Source organism: Ailuropoda melanoleuca, chromosome 8 (genome assembly GCF_002007445.2).
Source record: "Ailuropoda melanoleuca isolate Jingjing chromosome 8, ASM200744v2, whole genome shotgun sequence".
Classification (NCBI taxonomy): Eukaryota; Metazoa; Chordata; class Mammalia; order Carnivora; family Ursidae; genus Ailuropoda; species Ailuropoda melanoleuca.
In genome coordinates, this window is record NC_048225.1 from 66,185,978 (window position 1) to 66,207,122 (window position 21,145).

General features: G+C 41.2%; 2 protein-coding genes across 3 annotated transcripts in view; both read left to right on the forward strand.

Moving 5' to 3' along the window:
- SMYD3 (SET and MYND domain containing 3) overlaps positions 1-21,145 on the forward strand; it is a 699,034-nt gene that overhangs the window by 53,319 nt on the left and 624,570 nt on the right. The window lies entirely within an intron of this gene.
- Positions 9,891-10,285, forward strand: LOC109490335 (40S ribosomal protein S26-like). The gene has a single exon (XM_019804523.2). It carries the CDS (start codon positions 9,916-9,918, stop codon positions 10,198-10,200), a length of 285 nt encoding a protein of 94 aa, XP_019660082.1. The 5' UTR covers positions 9,891-9,915; the 3' UTR covers positions 10,201-10,285.

Consider the following 21,145-nt stretch of genomic DNA (forward strand, 5'->3'; position numbering starts at 1 on the left):
AGGATTTGCTTAGCTAATTAAAACTAAACAAGAAGGAATGTTTAATCTACTTGAGGCAAACCGATAACTGTTTTCAAGCATGTAAAATTCAACACAAACTAAGGATATGCCAATTAAAATAGTTTTTTATTAATTAAAGCATTAATGGATTCTCTAACTCTGCCCTCTTTCTTGGCATTTGTTGAGGTTGTTAGGAAATAGAGACCCATGGGTATTTTAAAAGTTTTTTGTTCGTGATCCACAGTAAGAAATACAGATGACATTGGTATCTGGTATAAATACACATAACTCAAACAGAAGTGGTAGAAAGCAGTATTTAACCTTACCTTTTATCTCTGTTTTTATTCTCTTATATTTCAGATTTTTAAAAAAGTGCTTCATGGGACTGACTAAATTGATTTTACAAATTGATGAGGACCTGCCTGTGGTTTGGAAGCGGCCCTGTGCGGGACTGTGAGCTTGCGTGCAGGAACTCTGTGTTGCCAGGTGCTAGCAGTGCTGGCCTGAAGCAGGTGCTCAGGAGATATTAATTGAGTGAACTGGTTGGAAAGAGGAGTCAGAAATGAAATTGGAGCTATAAAAGGAGTAGATGTTTTTGGCAGTGGGGGTTTTAGATGTAATCAAGGCAGCAGGGGCCATGCGTGTTGTCATATTACCATTTGGTTTAAGAGTGCTTGTTTTCAAGTAACGGAAACCGGCTTGGAGGTAGCTTATGCAAAGAAGAACATATCAACAGGATTCGGGTGTCTGACAGAACTGAAGAACAAGGGTCATCTTGTGAATTGGGAAGGGAAACTAGGGACTGGAGCACCTTCGAGAACCCAGGCACGTTATCCTGCGTTTTTTCATCCGTGCTTCTCTCTGCTTGGCTGCCTCCCTCCCACCGCGGAATGGTTTCCTCTGATGCTCAGTTCACATGACAGTGTAGTATGTCCAAAGCTCCTGATTTTGTATTTTCGTCCAGGCTTCAGTACTGCATGTGACTTGTATATGGTAGAATTAGTAATTAGTAGTCTTTTGAGAAGTACTGGATGCTAGGTGTTAGTAATCCCAGGTCACTTCTGTCATCCTGCGCTAAGGTTTAGGGTTTCTAATGGCCTTGTTCCATCTTCTAGGCCATATGAATACGTTGTGTGTATGTGTACGTGTATGATCGATCACTGCTTACAAAATTGTGAATTCAGCACACTTTTGCAGCTTCCATTCCTAGTACTAGGTGAGGTGGGTGGGATGGTTACACAGATGAATACAGTGTATTTAGAATGGTTTTGCCCTTTGAAGGTTATGGCCCTGTTCCAGCAAAGTGTATCAAGTCATGCACAGATGAGCTTATTCTTGATGTTCATTCAAAATTAGTCTTTAGTTTTTCTGTACCCAGTCTCCATGCCCTGTTTGTCACATTTACCGGTGTCCTTCTCATCTGGGATGAAGACCTGCTTTGACCCTTCTTTACTTTTTGGTTCACTGTTTGTATTCTGCCTGTAGGCTCCAGCCTTTATTTCAGTGTCTGTCCTTGTAGCCTGATCCAGGGGCCCTGTAGCTGAGACCTTTCCTCAAGGGTGTCTTCTGGCATCCTGCGCCTCTCTTGGACCCAAGTCAGAAAAACAAGAGAGCTGGACCAGAAAATATGGTTCTTTTCTGCAGGAAACAGACTGATGGAGAAGAGAAAATCACAATTTAAAAAAAAAATTTATTTATTTTAGAGAGAAGTGGCAGGGTAGGAAGTTCAGAAGTTGAAAGGGACAAGCAGACTCTGCTGAGTGTAAGCCCCACACTGGGGTCAGTCTCATGACCCTGAGATCTCATGACCTGAGCCAAAATCAAGAGTTGGACGCTTAACCAATGGAGCCACCCAGCTGCCCCAAATCACAAATGTTTTTAATACGACGCCATAACCATCATAACTCAAGTTTGAACCGGATACTGTAGGATTATTAATGGCAATGCCTGTCACGTAGTAGGGCCTCTAGAAAAACTTTGGGAAGGAATCAGTGAACGCATGGGAGTGTTCCTCTGCTATAGCCTCATTGAAGAGGAAACGTGAGCAGATTCTGTACAGTTTGGATGTGTGTGGTTAATGGTTTGGGCATTTTTCCTGTAGGAACAGCTTGTGTGCAGGAACCAAGTTGTGGACTGATGGAGAGCAGTTGAGTGTGAATGTGGTGTTATCACGGGGGAAGGATAGCTGACGGGGCTAGTTAGAGCAGGTGGAGGAAGGCCTCATAGCCATGGTGGAGAATTTAGACTTCCTTTCCTGAGAACTACATGAGAAATTCCAGGGAGGAGTAACGGGAGGAGATACATTCTTTTTACAGGTGATTTTGTGGTCAGTCTCAGCCTGGAGTAACAAGAAATGGGCCATGTGGACATGAATTAAGATGCTCTTTTAAAAGTCTAGGCAAGGGGTGCCTGGGTGGCTCAGTTGTTAAGCATCTGCCTTCAGCTCAGGTCATGATCTCGGGGTCCTGGAATCAAGCCCTGCATCAGGCTCCCTGCTCAGCGGGGAGTCTGCTCTCTCTGTCCTTCTGCCCCTCCCACCAGTCGTTCTCTCTCTGTTTCTCAACGTATTGCATGGTGTACTGGGTGTTATACGCAACTGATGGAGCATCGAACTTTACATTGGAATCCGGGGATGTACTGTATGGTGACTAACATAATATAATAAAAAATCATTAAAAAAAAATAAACAAAATCTTAAAAAAAAAAAAGGCTAGGCAAAGATGATGGAGGCTCTACGTAGAGACTGTAGTGGTGAGGGTGTGAAGAGCTTACTCTGGGGGGAGATAGACTTGTCAGGACTGTTTGGCTTCAGTGCTGGGTCCAATTTGATCAGTCTGGTCTATTCCGTGTACGGAGTGGAGGCCAGTAAAGCTGAGCCCTGGGTACACCGTCCCCTTCTTCTGTGTCCTTCACGACTCTGATCCTGCATCCACGTGGTTCATCGTTCCTTAGCCTTGTCTCCAGTTTTCCAGTCTTGTAGTTACTTCTTAAACCTGACTGTAGAAATTTGGTTGGTCTCTGGCTTTTGGTTATCGCTCACCCTTGTACCACTCACATGTGGATGCTTTGAATGCTAAAATGAAATGGACAGACAAAAGACAAGTGCCCAGTCTTATGGGGGAGGTAGGCATATACATAGTTCCTACAAACCGTGAGAAATGTTTTAATGGAGGCATGGACAGAATACTGTGGAAGCTAAGAGGAAGCACGTGGTGCTCCTGGGGTCAGTTAAGGAAGAGGAGGAGGAAAAGCTCAGGCTTAGTGTTGGTGGACAAGTAAGTCAGATAGAGAATTTGAGGTGCCTGTGGGATATTCGGGTGGACGTGATCAGGAGAGGGTTGGAGCGTCGCACGTAGAGGAGCAGTAGGCCTGGACCTTGACTGCCCTCTGGGAACCCAAGCAACAACCCAACCATGCCCCGGGGCTGTGCGGAGACGCCGATTAACTTAACCTGGGGTAGGGACTCCGCGTGCTAGGTTCTAAATGCCGGAGAAGATGCTAATGTGCAGCTAGATTTGGCAGTCCTTTTTACTCAGGGCGGAGGTGGCCTTGGAGATGGTGGAATGTGGTGACAGCCTACGCCTTCGATGCGGATCAGTTTGGGAGGAGGGAGAAGTAGAAGAAAACAGAGCCAGACAGAACCCTAGTTAGGGAGTGCCAGCATTGTGGCGCCACGGAGGGCCTGCGAGCACAATCCCCAAATCTTAATTGCATCTTTTTAAAATTTAGGCTGTTGAGGTGCATTTTGCATAACTTCTTTCTTATGAGCCAGAGTGTGTCAGGAGACTGTAATGCCCGAGTCCCGTATATTTTGTTGATTGACGGACTGATGCAACTGATAAATGTTAATCCTTTTATCGCTGATGTGGAAAATCATGACCTTTAATTCTTATCAGCAGCAAATACCTATATCTGCCTCCAAGTTTATTATAAGAAGAATGCATGCAAGTAACCATTTCCAAGAATCCATTTTATTTTCTGAATTCAAAGTCACCTGTCATTTTTGCCATAAATTCTTTGAGGCATGAAATAGCCTGCCAGTTGTCTATTGCTCTCAAAGTTAATGAATGGTTATCAGTTTATCATGGGTAATAACCTAGCTGCAAATTGTAAAGAAGGCATTCTATCACTTCCTGCCTTTTTTGCCTCAAGGCTGTATCTGCCTCTTCTACAGGATTTGGAGGCTCAGTCTCCCTAAAGCTTTTAAGGGAGCACATTTCTTACCTGGAAACCTCTTTACACTTTGTAATAGTGCAGTGAAATATTAGCTGGTTATGTCTTGCTCTGTGTGATAGATTTTGTGTAAATAAAATTTCTTGATGTAGGATGCCATAGTTTTACGTTGAACCAATACAGCATTTTAGTTTGAGAGATATTTAATTTTTATATCCAATTCATTATTCTGTTCAGTTCTTACAAGTAAAGTGTAGTGGTTTTCCAGCTCTCCAGCTTCTTGGTTACATAGTTAATGATTGGAAAAACAGAACTGTTTCAAGGAACCTTACTTTTTAAAGTTATTCCTTTTTCTTTTTCCCAACAAAGAGAAGAACTCTGTAACATGAGCTCTTTCAGGTCAAGTTTTTGGACTTGTCTGTATTCTTATTTAAAAACAGCAGCAACAGCAAACCAGTCCATGTCTTCTTCAACTTTGCATTTCAGACCCTGAGCATAGTAGAATTCAGTAAATATTTGTTGAATTGAATTAATGTGAACTATCACCTTACATCCCAAGTCATAAGTTTGTGGTATTGTAAAGTGTCCCATACGAAGGGATGGGAGGACATTGATTTAACCCCACTTGTGGCTTCTATCCTGGAAGTATAAATAGACAGGATGACATAGCTAACCATGTTTCTTTTCAGTTACAAACTTATTCGGTCCCATTTCTTTCATTGTTAAAGTGCTGCCCTCAGAACTTGCCTCTGGTCCCGTTGCTTTATGTAAGAATTCTTTGTGTATCCCGGAGTCCATAGTCTCTCATGGTTCATTCCCCCTTCTGTTTACCCCCCTTCATTCTTCCCTTCCTTCTCCTACCGATTTTCCTGCTATTTCTTATGTTCCATAAATGAGTGAAACCATATGATAATTGTCTTTCTCTGCTTGACTTATTTCACTTAGCATAATCTCCAGTCCCGTCCATGTTGCTACAAATGTTGGGTAATCGTTCTTTCTGATGGCTGAGTAATATTCCATTGTATATATGGACCACATCTTCTTAATCCAGTCATCTGTTGAGGGGCATCTCAACAAACTGAGGGCTTCAGAGGGGAGGGAGGTGGGGGACTGGGCTAGGCCGGTGGTAGGTATTAAGGAGGGCACATAGTGCATGGAGCACTGGGTGTTATACACAAATAATGAATCCTGGAACATTACATCAAAAACTAGGGATGTACTGTATGGTGACTAACATAACATAATAAAAAATTATTATAAAAAAATAAAATAAATAATAAAAAAGAATTCTTTGTGTATTTTTATCTTTCATTGTGACTCCTTCAAAGGACCTTCACACAGTGGCTTGTGTATAGCAGTGGTTAATGTCATTAGTGACTCTGCTTTAATGAAGCAGGAGAATAAACATTACTGAGATTTCTTTGAGGTTTCAGTATGTTCGATAATCTCATCAGTGATTAGTATTGCTGTAGGTTATTTACTTCTGTATATTTAAGGAGCTCCAAATCCTTTCAGCTTCTAAAAGTGGGAGGAAATGAAATTCTGCTCTCATTGACTCCTCTTTGTATTCTTATTCCTAAAACATGTATGGGAAAGCAGAGAGAGAAATTCTTCTGTTAATAGTTTGCCTTATTTATTTCATGTGTTGCTTTATGTTCTCTTTATGCGTTTATTCTATCTCCCCAACCATATAATCAATATTTTCTTTGATGGAGCCGTACCTTAAGTCTCATTATAACTGCTGGGGAGAGTTGTGCCCACAGTAGGAACTGCAGTTGTTGATGGGTTGCTTGGCGGACTGATGAGTTACTGGGCTCGCCTTGACAATGAAAACATTTAACCCTATCAAAATGCACAACATTTGTTCTATGGGTGCATATCTGTCCTATAGAACTATTTCCTAGAGAGATTTGCAGTTTCCCTTCTTAACTCATTTCATAGCTGAATGATCCTTACTTTTCAGGGAGCATATCTCTGTATTTATTCAGGATTTCTCCTTTTGCAGTGTGAACAGTTTCCTCTTGACCTAGTGTGAGTCAGCCAGTCTGCAGTGGCTGTCTTCATCTGGGCACTTACTGCTCCCCTTTCTTTAGTCGAGGTCCTTAACTAGAATAGGGCCCCTGAGAAGATCCACTTGTACCTTTCCGATTTTCCCGTCCCTCTCATTGTTCGGAAAGCTGGTGCTTATTCAGGTAGTAAAAATGTGGACTATTGTATGAACACAGTTGAGGTTTACTAATAATTTGCCGAAAAGCCACTCTGTATTCTGTTCATGCTCTTGGGCTGGTGACACTAGGGATTACATTTGTTGAGGGCTGACCTCACTTGGGTATCAACAGATTACTTGACAAAGCTCACCTGCTTTCCACTGCTTTTTAGGGTTGGTTTGCTTCCTACTCTTACAGCTTAGGTGCTTGCGGAGCCCTTTGAGCCTTTTTTTTTTTTTTTTTAAAGTTTTTATGTTTTTGGGNTATTTGGGAGAGAGAGTGAGAGAGAGAGCGAGAGCGTGGGGAGGGGCAGGGGGGAGATGGGGACAAGCAGACACCACGCTGAGCATGGAGGGACAAGCAGACTCCTTGATGAGCCCATGTGGGGCTCAATCCCACAACCCTGAGATCATGGCCTGAGCCTAAACCAAGAGTCGGATGCCCAGCTGAGGCACACAGGTGCCCCTTTGAACCTTTTGAATACCTCACCTCCTATAAATTTGGAGTTCATATTCACTGCTGCAAATTCTTATTTGAATAGGAGCTGCATTGTATTTATTGGTAAACTAACAGAGATGTAAAGTTTTATTCAAATAGGAGCTGAGTTTTTTTTTTTTTTAAATTTCCAGTTAGCTTTTTTGGTCACTAGCATAAATGGCATCTTTGTTATAAATATATTTTCTTAGTTTTTATTGTTAACATATCAAACTACTATTGATTATTTACTTGATTTTTGTAATCAGCCACTACTGAATTCTCCTTTCTAACAGCATTTTGGCTTTTCCCCCCTTGGGTTTTCTAGCTACAGTCATAACGTCTGCATGTGTGGATACTTTTGCTGTCTCCTTTCCAGTGTAGAGATTCATAGAACATGTTGGTGGAGAGCCCAGGTTCTGGAACCACTCCTGCCTGGGTTTTAATCCCACCTTCAGGGGCACCTGGGTGGCTCAGTCGTTTCACGTCTGCCTTCGGCCCAGGGCGTAATCACAGGGTCCTGGGATCGAGCCCAGCATCGGGCTCCCTGCTCCGCTGGGAACATGCTTCTTGCTCTCCCACTCCCCCTGCTTGTGTTCCCTCTCTCACTGGCTGTCTCTCTGTCAAATAAATAAATAAAATCTTTAAGAAAAAAAATCCCACCTTCACTAACTTGCTGGCTGCATGACTTCAGGCAAGTTACTATCTATGTGCCTCCATCTCCCCATCTATAAAATGGGATCATAATAGTATACTTAAAGGATTGTTATGAAGATTACATAAATTAAATTATGTAATATGTATAAAATGCTTAAAACAGTGTCTGACACATAGTAAGCCCCATAAAAATGTTTGATAAATAAAAAACATATTTTTTCCCTTGTGTTGGCTAAGACTTCTAGGTCAGAGTTAGAAAATGATGGGGCGCCTGGGTGGCTCAGTGGTTAAGCGTCTGCCTTCAGCTCAGGGCATGATCCCGGTGTTCTGGGATTGAGCCCCACATCAGGCTCCTCCGCTAGGAGCCTGCTTCTTCCTCTCCCACTCGCCCTGTGTTCCCTCTCTCGCTGGCTGTCTCTATCTCTGTCAAATGAATAAATAAAATCTTTAAAAAAAAATGATGGTGAGCTTTCTTTATTCTTTCTAGACTTCAACAGAAATGCCTCTGATGCTTCATTATTTTACTATTTCAATCATGTTTCCATGAAACATTAGGAAGTTTTGGACTGATATAAAATTTTGCATTTTTCAGTTATATTAAAGAAATGGTCACCTGCTGCTATTTTGGTAAGGGTTAAAAATCAGGAATCATTTAAAAATTTTATCTTATGCTTTTTGGCATACACCGAGGTCATTAACGTTTCTTTTTCTATTTATATGGTTATTTACATGAGTAGATGTTTTGGTATTCAACTGTTCTTGCTTCAGTGGAATGAATACATGTGCTCATAGCTTAGCTTTCATTTGGAGCACTTCTGAATTCATTTTGGTTTTATTTTTAAGGTTTTTGCATTAAATATTCATAATTGGGATCTGACAGTAATTTTTAATCTGTTCTTTGTCAGGTTTTGGTGTCAGTGTGATGCTGTAATATTTGAACAGTTTTCTTTCTATCTCTACATGCTAGAAAAGTTTAAAATTTTTTAATTTATTTTGAGAGAGAGACAAAAAGAGTGCGAGCACGAGGAGGGGTAGAGGTAGAGGCCGAGGGACAGACAGCCTCCTTTCTTTTCTTTCTTTCTTTTTTTTTAATGTTTTTTTATTATATTATGTTAGTCACCATACGGTACATCCTTGGTTTTTGATATAAAGTTCGATGATTCATTAGTTGCGTATAACACCCAGTGCACTATGCAATACGTGCCCTCCTTACTACCCATCACCAGTCTATCACATTCCCCCGCCCCCTCCCCTCTGAAGCCCTCAGTTTGTTTCTCAGAGTCCATAGTCTCTCATGCTTCATGCCCCCTTCTGATTACCCCCCTTTCTTTATCCCTTTCTTCCCCTACCGATCTTCCTAGTTCTTATGTTCCATAGATGAGAGAAACCATATGATAATTGTCTTTCTCTGCTTGACTTATTTCACTTAGCATTATCTCCTCCAGTGCTGTCCATGTTGCAGCAAATGTTGAGAAATCGTTCTTTTTGATAGTTGAGTAATATTCCATTGTATATATGGACCACAACTTTTTTTTAAATTTTTTTTTATTATGTTAGTCACCATGCAGTACATCCCTGGTTTTTGATGTAAAGTTCGATGCTTCATTAGTTGTGTATAACACCCAGTGCACCATGCAATATGCCCTCCTTACTACCCATCACCAGTCTATCCCATTCCCCCACCCCCCTCCCCTCTGAGGCCCCCAGTTTGTTTCTCATAGATGGACCACAACTTCTTAACCCAGTCATCTGTTGAAGGGCATCTAGGCTCCTTCCATGATTTAGCTGTTGTGGAGAATGCTGCTATGAACATTGGGGTGCAAATGGCTCTTCTCTTTACTATGTCTGTATCTTTGGGGTAAATACCAAGTAGTGCAATGGAGACAGCCTCCTTTCTGAGCAGGGAGCCTGATGCAGGGCTCGATCCCAGGACCAAGATCATGACCTGAGCTGATGGCAGATGCTTAATTGACTGATCCACCCGGGTGCCCCTAGAAAGATTATTTCTTCTTTTATTTTATTATTATTTTTTAAGGATTTAATTTATTTTAGAGCGTGTGCACTGCACGTGTGGGGGGAAGGGCAGACGGAGAGGGAGAGAGAGAATCTCAAGCTGACTCCCTGCTGAGCTGGAGCTGGAGCCTGTTCTTGGGGGTGTTTGTGTGAGGAGGTTGTGGGGGTCGGCAGGGAGCCAGGGCTTGATCTCACGACCCTGAAATCATGACCGAAGTGGAAACCAAGAGAGTAGGCTGCTCGACCAACTGAGCCACCCAGGCAGCCCTTCTTTTGGTTTTTTTTTTAATTAAAAGAGTGTTAAATTAGGAATGGAGCTGAAAGATTTAGTCTAGCTATGTTAATTTTTTAAAAAAGATTTTATTTATCTCTCTCGGGTCTCACATCCACAATGACCAAGAAAAGAAGGAATAATGGTCGTGCCAAAAAAGGCCGTGGCCACGTGGAGCCTATTCGCTGCACCAACTGTGCCCATTGTGTGCCCAAGGACAAGGCCATTAAGAAGTTCGTTATTCGGAACATAGTAGAGGCCTCCACTGTCAGGGATATTTCCGAAGCGAGTGTCTTCGACGCCTATGTGTTTCCCAAGCTGTATGTGAAACTACATTATTGTGTGAGTTGTGCCATTCATAGCAAGGTAGTCAGGAATCGCTCTCGTGAAGCACGGAAAGACTGAACACCCCCACCCCGATTTAGACCCGCGGGTGCTGCCCCACGACCTCCACCAAAGCCCACGTAAGGAGCTAAGTCCTTACTGAAGGGATTGAAGAAAAGCTGTTCTCCAGAAAAATAAATAAATAAATAAATAAATAAATGGCAGTTATACTTCAAAAAAAAAAAAGATTTTATTTATTTATTTGAGAGAGAGCAAAAGCGATCACAGAGGAAGAGAGGCTTCACAGAGACAGAGGAAGAAGCAGACTTGCTACTGAGCAGGGATCCCGATGTGGGGCTCGATCCCAGGACCCCAGGATCATGACCTGAGCTGAAGGCAGACACTTAACCAACTGAGCCCCCCAGGCGCCCCTAGTTGTCTTAATTTTATAGCTGAAGAAACAGTGTTGGGGTGCCTGGGTCATCGGGGAGTCTGGTTCTCTCTCTCTCCCCCCCCTCAAATAAGTGAATAAAATCTTAAAAAAATAAAAAACAAACAGTGGCTTGTATATAACTACTTAATGGTAGCTCCTTGGGGGTTAGGGTTTGGGGTTGTGTCGTGGGGAAAGTAACATTTATTGAACATATGCTTCGGTGTTTAAAAACAACATCGTACTTCTTTTTTTTTTTTTTTTTTTAAAGATTTTTATTTATTTATTTGACAGAGAGAGAGACAGCCAGCGAGAGAGGGAACACAAGCAGGGGGAGTGGGAGAGGAAGAAGCAGGCTCACAGCAGAGGAGCCTGATGTGGGGCTCGATCCCAGAACGCCGGGATCATGCCCTGAGCCGAAGGCAGACGCTTAACCACTGTGCCTCCCAGGCGCCCCCAAAACAATACCATACTTCTGATGTACGCATTAGATGCAGGTTTGCTTATTTGAAATCCAAAGTCAGAATATAAAATCCTATTCATTTAAAAAAATGGACTTTTTTTTCAATGAACAGTTGTAGACTCATAGCAACATTGAGTGGAAAGTACAGAGAGTTCCCAAACACCACCTGCCGGCATGCTTGTACAGCCTCAACCACTGTCAGCATCCCCAACTGGAGTAGTGCATTTGTTACAGTTGATGAACCCACACTGACACATCATTAGCACCCAAAGTCTGTAGTTTACATTGGGGTTCATTCCTGGTGTGGGTTGTACATTCTGTAGGTCTGAACAAATAAATACATGATGACTCGTACCTACCAGTAGTGTATCACACAGACTCATTTCACTGCCCTAAAAATCCTCTGCTCTGCCTGGTCATCCCTCCCTTCCCCTTCCCCTTCGGCAACCACTGATATTTTTACTGTGTCCATAATTTTGCCTTTTCCAGAATGTCATACAGTTGGAATCCTGTATAGCGTAGCCTTTTCAGACTGGGTTCTTTTATTTAACAATATGATTTAAGTTCCTCTATGTCTTTTCATGGGTGTATAGCTCATTTTTTTAAATTGCTGAATTATATTTCATTGTCTGGATAAAATTTTAATGGTTTTGGATGGCTGACGTCTTTCCTGAAGATCTTATCTCAGTCCCTTTTTATTTGTTTATTTTTTTAAAAAGATTTTATTTATTTATTCGACAGAGATAGAGACTCTAGTCAGTGAGAGAGGGAACACAAGCAGGGGGAGTGGGAGAGGAAGAAACAGTCTCATAGCGGAGGAGCCTGATGTGGGGCTCGATCCTCAACGCCGGGATCACGCCCTGAGCCGAAGGCAGACGCTCAACCGCTGTGCCACCCAGGCGCCCCTCAGTCCCTTTTTAATCCCAGAATTTAGTCAGCTAACAAATATTTGTTGGAAGCCAGTACTCTCCAAGGCTGGGGTGATACAGCAGTGATCAAAACAGACATGAGCTATGCCTGTCTTCATGGAACCTGGGATAATTTCTAGAACCTAACGGGTTTCTGGATCAAGTGTTAACTGCTCATGGCCCATCAACTCATTGGAGATTCTTTGTCTTGTTTTCAAGCATGGTAATACACACTTATTTCCACTAGGTGGTGGTAGAGTCATGTACCCAGATTATTTTGCACTATAATTAAGTCACTAATTGTTTGCTTGTAAATACAGTTTTCTTTATAGTAAGTAAAATTTAAATCTGTTTATATTAATTCACTAGAATGTAATCACTAATTAAAATGAGAACTTTTAACACATCTTGCAGAATGAATCCCAATAGGTAAAATTTATCAAATTTTTAAGTTTTTCTTTGTTTAATAATGAAAAATGTATTGAGTTTTGGCTGCATGGCAGACTTTGTGCTAATATTGGGGATTTGGAGTTGAATATGATTCCCTTTTTGTCTTTGATATATTGCAGTTTAATGAGGGAGACAGACATGAAATACTTGCAGCGAAATGTATACGTATTAAGTGTACCATTAGATGAGCTTTGACAGATGCATACACCTGTGTGTAGCCCAGATCCTTCTGGAGTTATAGATCACTACCATTTTGGGGTGGCTGTTTTTAAGGGTCCTGAAAGGCTAAGTAAGCAGAGGAAGCCAGTTGAGAGAGAAATGGCAGTGATCAAACCCAGCAGTTACTGAGAGGGTCATATGATTTATGTATCAGTTCATATTCAGCCCTTGTGAGTCCTGGATGTACTTGGGTTCTGCCCTTAAGATTTTACATGAAGTGGTTTTGGTGGTTTTCTTTCACTTGTAGTCAAAATAGGACATCCATGCTAGAATGCCCATCTTTACTTTCCAAGATGAGGGACTTGGTTCCACACTCCTAATAACATAACTTAAAAAAAGAAAAAATAACTCCCAGACCTAATAGCAAAAGGCTATTGAAATTGAATCACAGGGTTAGATGTTTCAATGGTGAGAATCATGGCCTGGGCACTATTCTTTGTGGTCACCATCGCTTTTTAGGACAGTCCCGAACAGCTGGTGCTTATTGTTTCTTGGGTTTGGGACATGAGTGAGGAAACTCATGTTCAAAGACATTATAGAGTTTACGTGACATCAGAGCTAAAGGAGCAAGATTTTGCCAGCCAGGTCTCTCTGGTTCTAAAGCAGGACTCCCAACCCCCACCTGTACCATGCTGTCTTGGAAGGAGTGTTTAAGTTAGAGTGAAAGACACCACCAAAATAAAATGAGAGTTACAAGTGATTTTCCTAGTTGTGGAAGTAAATGAAGATCATCCAAATGAGAACAACCAATGGCCATTTACTCAGAGCTTGCTGTAGTAAGGGAGTCAGCCCTCATCACTTTCATTTGGCAGAGATTCAAAGGCAGGCAGTGAAGTGGGAACGCTTTTGGTAGAAAAAAAGGGAAGTTCAGGTGTGCTCTGATTGGAGCTGTTTTATAGGAAGCTGGAGGCAGGCTAATTAGAAGGAGGACATTCTATGGGATTGGTTTGGTGCATTTTTAATTTTCTCTGTTGGTCGTAAGTTGAAGTAGGAGCAAAAAAGAGGGAAGCTGTCTGTAATCAAGTCATGGTCATCTGGGGCCGATCATTACAGAAGTTATTGCTTGACTTCCTGTACTGGTTACTGTAGATAATGGGTTGGTTTCTTGGGCTGGATGTTGATTTTATCGTAGTAGATGTATTCGGGACGGGTAGTTCTTGCTAAAGGATCGATTATATAAAATATTTTCAAATATATTTTATTTTCATAGGGTAATGACAGTTTGACTTCAGAACAGGGAAGAGTAGAGGAAGAAGAGAGGATCGTTTCTTGAACAGTGATTCAAGTTTTATCCCAAACTCCCTGCCTTGGTTCTTAGCGTGCTCTCGGGAGCAGAGGCCTCAGTGCCCCGTGGGACTTGTTAGCAATGCAGGTGGCCAGCCCTTGCCCAGATCCACCGAATCAGAAACTGGGAGTGGCACCCAGCAGGTTATTTTTTCACAAGCCCTACAGGTGGCTCTGACACAAGCTAAAGTAGGGAACCACCACTTTCTATCAAGGAATCCTGATAACCATGAGGCAGGTTAGACTACAGCCCTGTTTCATGGTTAAGCAAATGAGGTGCAGGTTCTGCTAAGTATGGGAAGTGATAAGTATGGGAAGTGACAGATGCAGGCGTGGAGTCCAGGCCAGTGCGACTGGAAGGACCCATGTGCTCAGGTGAGCTTCGTGTCACGTGAATTTTACTTCCATAAAAACCAACCAACCAAGGCAACAGAAAACTGTGTGAGTTTCCTACAGGTGCAGTAAGAAATTAAAACAGATTTGGTGGCTTAAAAGAGAAATTCGTTCTCTCAGAGTTCTGGAGATCAGAAGTTTGAAATCAGGGTGTTGGCAGGACTTTCTCTGAAGGCTGTAGTGGCGAATCCTTCCTCGAGTCTTTGGAACTTCTGGTGGTCCCCTGCTCCTTGCGGTTCTTGGCCTGGAGTGGCATGACTCCAAGCTCAGCCTCTGCTGTCACATGCTTTCTTCCGGTGTGTCTGTGTCTCCGCATGTCCTGTGTGTTATTTTCTTATAAGGACATGATTCACTGAATTTAGGATCCACCCAATGTCATATGACCTCATCTTAACCAATGACATCTGCAGAAACCCTGTTTACAAATAAGGTCACATTCCGGGCAGACATGGTATTCAATGCATGGTATTCAATGCATATTATTGAATGCATAGAACCTTTGTAGAAAACCCGTTGACAATACACGAGAGTCTCTTTCTGGACACTCTTTTCTGCTTTATTGACGTATGCATTTATCTCTGTGTCGGTACGATGCTGTGGCGATCACTCCAGCTTTATAATGAGTCTCAACATCATGCACTGTGAGTTGTCCTCCTTTGTTCTTGGTGAGATTTGTTCTAGCTGTTCTAGGTCTTTGCTTTTCCATATAAATTACAGAATCAGTTCGTCTATTTCTATAAAAATGCCTGTTGGGATTTGGATTGGGATTGCTTTGAATCTGTTGATCAATTTGATTTCTCAACATTGGTTGGGTTTTCTATAAATGTATTTAGGTCTGCCTTTCACAAATGTTTAATGGTGGCTTGAGGTGGCAAGGCCAGTCTCTGTCTCTGTCTTCGTGTGGCCTACTCTCTGCATCTTCTCGCCTTCTGCCTCTTATTGGGACAGCCATTGCTAGATTTAGGGCCCAGCCAGGGAATCCCAGATCATCCCTTCTTGAGATCTTTAACTTCATTACATCTGCAAATGCCCCTTTTCCAAATAAGGCCACGAGCACAAGTTCCTGGGGTTAGGATGTGTTTCTATCTGTTTGATGGCCACTCTGATCCACTGTGAGAACTGTGCTCATTCGCCTGCTTGAAAAAGTATAACTTTACGGTAAAGATGCAGACCAAGCCTTGTTTACTCACCGAGTACAGGAAAATGTTAGGGTCCATTCTTTACTGATCTTATTTCCTACAACTAGCCCCAGCTCACTGGACCCCAGACATACTATCTTTTTGCAGTTTGTGAAACACTCCTAGGAGGGTTTTTTCCTGTTCCCATTGCCTGGGTTTCTCATCTCCAGATGCTACAGGCTACTCCCTCAGATTCATTTGGGTCTCTGCCCAGTGTTATCTTATCAGAGGGGCTCTCTCTAAAATATCTCTACTCTATCATTCTTCATCACAGTGCTGCTTTATTTTTCTTCTAAGCATTTAACACCATCTATTACACAGTTCTTTCTCTGGCTGTCGTTTGTCTTCATAAACTATAATGTGAGCCCCATAACTGTAGGGTCTCTGTTATTTATTAATATATCCCCAACACCTAAAAAGTATCTGCCACGTGCAAATATTTAACAATTGATTTTGAATTAATTTAAATGAATGTGGGAGGGGAAAATAAAAGAAGACGAAATCAGAGAGGGAGACAAACCATAAGAGACTCTTAATCATAGGAAATAAACTGAGGGTTGCTGGAGGGAAGGGGTGGGGGGATGGGGAAACTGGGTGATGGGCATTAAGGAGGGCACGTGATGGAATGAACACTGGGAGGAATATACGACTGATGAGTCACTGACCTCTGCCTCTGAAACTAATAATACAATATATGTTAATTAAATTTAAATTTGAATGAGTGGGTGATTTTCTTTAGTTGAGAAATAACCTTTAAACAAGGAGATGACTTTTTTTTTTTTTTTAAAGATTTGCTTTTGTATTTGAGAGAGAGAGCCAGAGAGCATGTGCACACACACCTGTGTGGAGGGGAGGGGCAAAGGGAGAGGGAGGGAGAATCCCAGGCGGACTCTCCGGACTCTTCTTCGCTGAGCCCAGAGCTGGAGGGGTCGAACTCACTACCCTCAGATGGTGTCTTGAGCCGAAATCAAGAGACGGATGACCAACTGACTGAGCCACCCAGGCGCCCCAAAGGAGATGACTTTTTAAATCACAGGTCTGAAAAAACAGCTTAAAGAAGCTCCTAATTGTCAAGTTTGGGACAATTGATTTTTAAAATTTTTAAAATTTTTATGTATTTATTTTTTAAGTTTGGGATAATTTAAATATCAAGAAAGAATAATAATTCTAATTGATTGTAATATTTTGAATAAGTAAAAATCTCTTGGTCTATAGTGGTACAAGAAGGGTAGTTGGGGGGGAAACAAAAAAAGCTCTACCTATGCCTTCTCATAAGTATAGACGAACGATAGAAAATCACCACTTTGAGATACTCTCTTTTTTTTTTTTTAATTATAATATTTTTTTATTATGTTAGTCACCATACAGTACATCCCTGGTTTTTGATGTAAAGTTCGATGATTCATTAGTTGCATATAACACCCAGTGTACCATGCAGTCTGTGCCTTCCTTAATACCCATCACCAGTCTATCCCATTCTCCCTCCCCCCTCCCCTCTGAAGCCCTCAGTTTGTTTCTCAGAGTCCATAGTCTCTCATGCTATCCTGAACTTCAAGGTTTTAGGAAACATGGGATAGAGAAACAAGCAAGGTAAATGGCCTCAAGAGGAAAAAAGTCACATAAGTTCAAAATGCATGACATTTAATAAGACAGTTTTCTGGAACATTTCACAAAGTCATTGCAAGAAAGAGATTCTGCGTGTGTGTGTGTGTGTGTGTGTATGAGAGAGAGAGAATTTTCTAGACTAAAAGAAATTGAAGAGCCATAATTAACGCTTGTGATGTATGAACTTAGATTGGATCCAGGTTGAAGGGGGAAGTTGTAACACACATTCTTTCACCAATTGGAAACATTTGAACACAGACTGCGTAGTAGATAATGTCACATAATCGTTGTTTATGTTCTTGGGTGGGATAATAGCATATGATCGTAGCAGAGACATCATTCTTAGGAATCACATGCTGAAGGTTCTCGGGATGGTTGTGACCTCTGCCGTTTTCAAATGGATGAGCAAAAGAACATACAAGTGTGTGTGTGTTGGGGCAATGGAGCCGACATGGCAAATCGCGAACACATGTTGAATCTGGGGAAACGGTATAGTTAGTAGTGACCACTGTACTTCTTCCCCCCTCAATTTTTCTGTCTGAAAAAAGTGGGAGGAAAATAAGGAAAACAGTTCTCTTAAAAAGCTTCTTGTGAAAGAAAAGTGCTCAACAATCCAAGTGGTGATTCCCTGGCAGTTAATTCCCCGGAGGAGGTGAGTCTGCCTTTAACTGGGAAAGAGTGTTGAATGAGGAGTTGACTGAGCATGAAGCTGACCTGTCCACCGTGATTTATGACATGTGAGTGTCTTTCTAGCTCTCCGTATGTGGGTATTTCTGTAGACTAAAAGGTTGAAAAAGAAATATTGGAAAGAATCATCCTTGTATTGGGACAATCAATCTTAAAAGGTGAGACCACTTCAGGTCTGTAGCCTGTGTGTCCGTCTCTTTCTGTCTCTGTGTCTGTCTGTCTCTCAGATATTTGTGAGAGGAACTACAGGGGTTATTTTGTTTGCAAATATCAAATATTTTTAGTATTTTTACCTTGTCATAAGCCTGCCATTTTCCTCTGGCTTTTATAGCCAATAGTCAGTTTTTCTGTTTTGAAGCCTCAGTTATGGTATTGATTTTACAAGTATTCTTTTTTCATACTGCATTTTGTTACTCTGCTTTAAGGAAGCTAAGGGGACCAAAAAAGTTGGGTGCGTGCTGTAATTCACTTATTCAGTCACCCTCCCAATTTCTCAGAGAAAGGCAGAACATCACAGATTACCTTAAAACTAAATCTAGTTTCCAAAGGAAATGATATAATGATAGTAGTGCATATAACACTTTAATACAGTTTTTATTTATAGGATTTGGTATTGCTTCTTGAAAACTTTATAACTTAAAATAGAGAACTTGCTCTAAGTTATGGTGTGATAAAGTTAGCTAGGATGCCATTTCTAAATCACTGCTTTACTGCAAGAATAGGAAACCCCTTTTAATAATGCAGTGTCGTCAGATGCCTCAACTTACAAAGGTTTGTAGATTTGTCCCCATATGGTACCAGTGTAAATCATACATAACCTTTCATTGAAAATTTAGAACTAAGCAGAGATCCTGTTGCAAACTCAGAGCCAGCTTGAATGGGTTTAGAAAAACAGCATCTGTTAGATAATATCTCTAATGTGAAAGTTCCATTTACTGAGATGAGTACATTTTCTCTCCCAGATCCCATTTTGGATAATATGTCTTTTTTTATTTTTGATATTCTTTGGAGGAGTCTGTTCATTTTAATAGTAAATTGTCCCACCGTAGGAGATAAATAGAATTAGTTCCAGAGTTGCCTTTGGGACAAATGCGGTAGCACATTATCTTGCGGGTGTAGTGTTGTGCTGTCTTGATTCTCTGCTTACCTGTCGTTTGCTCCATGTAGTGATACACTGTTTCATAGTTTGTTTGGTAGTAAACTAAGCGATGATTTTGGCTGTATTTCCACAATAGCATTGGGAAACTATGCCGTATCTTCTTTACCTTTTCATTATTTGTTCTTTGTTTTTAGAGGCAATTGATATAAAGGAGTCTTTTCATTTACCTTAGTAAATGGGGAGGTAAAGATTAAGAAAGAAATCAGTTGTAGCAAAGTTTAAAATGCAATGGAATTAACTGCTTGAGATCTTTTTTTTTTTTAAGATTTTTTTTTTTAAATTTATTCGACAGAGATAGAGACAGCCAGTGAGAGAGGGAACACAAGCAGGGGGAGTGGGAGAGGAAGAAGCAGGCTCATAGCGGAGGAGCCTGATGTGGGGCTCGATCCCATAACGCCGGGATCACGCCCTGAGCCGAAGGCAGACGCTTAACCGCTGTGCCACCCAGGCTCCCCTTAACTGCTTGAGATCTTAAATGAACTTGATCTGTGGGGCAATTTGTTAGTTATATATTCATGTTATTCAGTCTTAACAGATGTCTAGCAATGCCTTACTTTTTATGAATTATTAAGGTAATTCCTTCACTTCTAGAAATATTTTCTTTTTTTCTTTTGGACGTCCACTCACAAGCTCCAGGCACCTTTCAGAAGTGAGAATGTTTGTGAAATTAAGTCTAGGTCATTCAGGCAAATTAAGTTCTTATCTGCACTAAGCTTTCCCAGACAAATGACTGGAAGTCCCCTCCGTAGTTGCACAAATTAAATTCCTAATCTCTTGGTTTGCAAAAGACTATGTCTTAACACCTATAGGGGTTTTCTAACTCAGCTCTCTTGAGTTCATTTTCTTTGTTGTTAACTGTGTCATATGCTATTAGACTCTGGGCACCTTAAACAATTTGAAATTCAGATAAAGATTTGTGAGTGGCTTCAAAATAGCAGAATCTTCTTATTGCTATTTATCCCTTAGGTGACTGACTAGTAAGAAGGGAAAATTTTTATGTTCCTCCTAAACTGTGTTCTGACTAGGGTTAGATTCACAGAAGGCAATTTTAGAGACATAGGACAGACTTGTAATTGAAAATAATATGTTTCCTTTTTCTCGGAGTTGACCGTTGACAAGTTTTTTCTTACTCGTAGCCCAAACTGCTGGCTCTTAGTATTTACCGAGTGTTTACTCTATGCTAGGTTTGGTTTTAAGTGCCTCCTGTTATGTCATCCAACCTCACAACAGTTCAGTGAAACAGTAAAATAAAATTGTTATGTCACCATCATCATCATCATCATCATGACATCTTTGCCATCACTCATATTTTTTTTAAAAGATTTTATTTAGAGAGAGAGAGAGCATGTGCACGTGCACGTGTGCGTGCAAGCAAGTGGGAAGAGGGGGAGAGGGAGAGGGAGAGAGGATCTCTAGTGGATTCTGTGTTGAACATGAAGCCCGACTTGGGGCTTGATCTCACAACTCTGGGATCATGACCTGAGCTGAAACCAAGAGTCAGACGCTCAACCTACTGAGCCACTGGGTGCCCTACACTCATGTTTTATAGATGAGGAAGCTGAGCCTTCAGGAAATAAAGGACATATGTGACCTTTATTACGTTGAGGTGCGTTCCTTCTTGACCTAATGTGTTGAGCATTTTTATCATGAGTGTTGAATTTTTGTCAAATGCTTTTTCTGCAGCTACTGAGATGATTATATGGCTTTTATCTTTCACTCTGTTAATGCGATATATCACATTTACTGATATGGGTACGTCGGTCGTCTTACTCAATGGTGAAATGGTGAAGTGTTGAAAAGCTTTTTCTCTAAAACAAGGAACAGGACAAGGGTGCCCACTCTCACTGTTCCTGTTCAACATAGTACTGCAAGTCCCAGACAGAGCAGTCAGGCAAGGAAAGGAAAAAAGGGCATCTGAATCAGAAAGAAAGAAATAAAAGTGTTTGTTCGTAGATGACATGATCTTCTCTAAAGAAAACCTGAAAGACTCCACTAAATAACTGTTAGAATAAGTGAATTCAGTAGAGTTACAGGATACAAACTCTAGTGTAATGTACATCATGGTGACTATAGTTAACAGCATTGTATTGTGTATTTGAAAGTTGCCAAGAGAAAAGGTTCTCACCCCCGAAAATACGGTAGCTATGTGAAGTGACGGATGTGTTAACCAGCCTTATTGTGGTAATCATTTCACAATATAAACATATATTAAATAATTATGTTGTATACTTTAAACTTACACAATGTTAT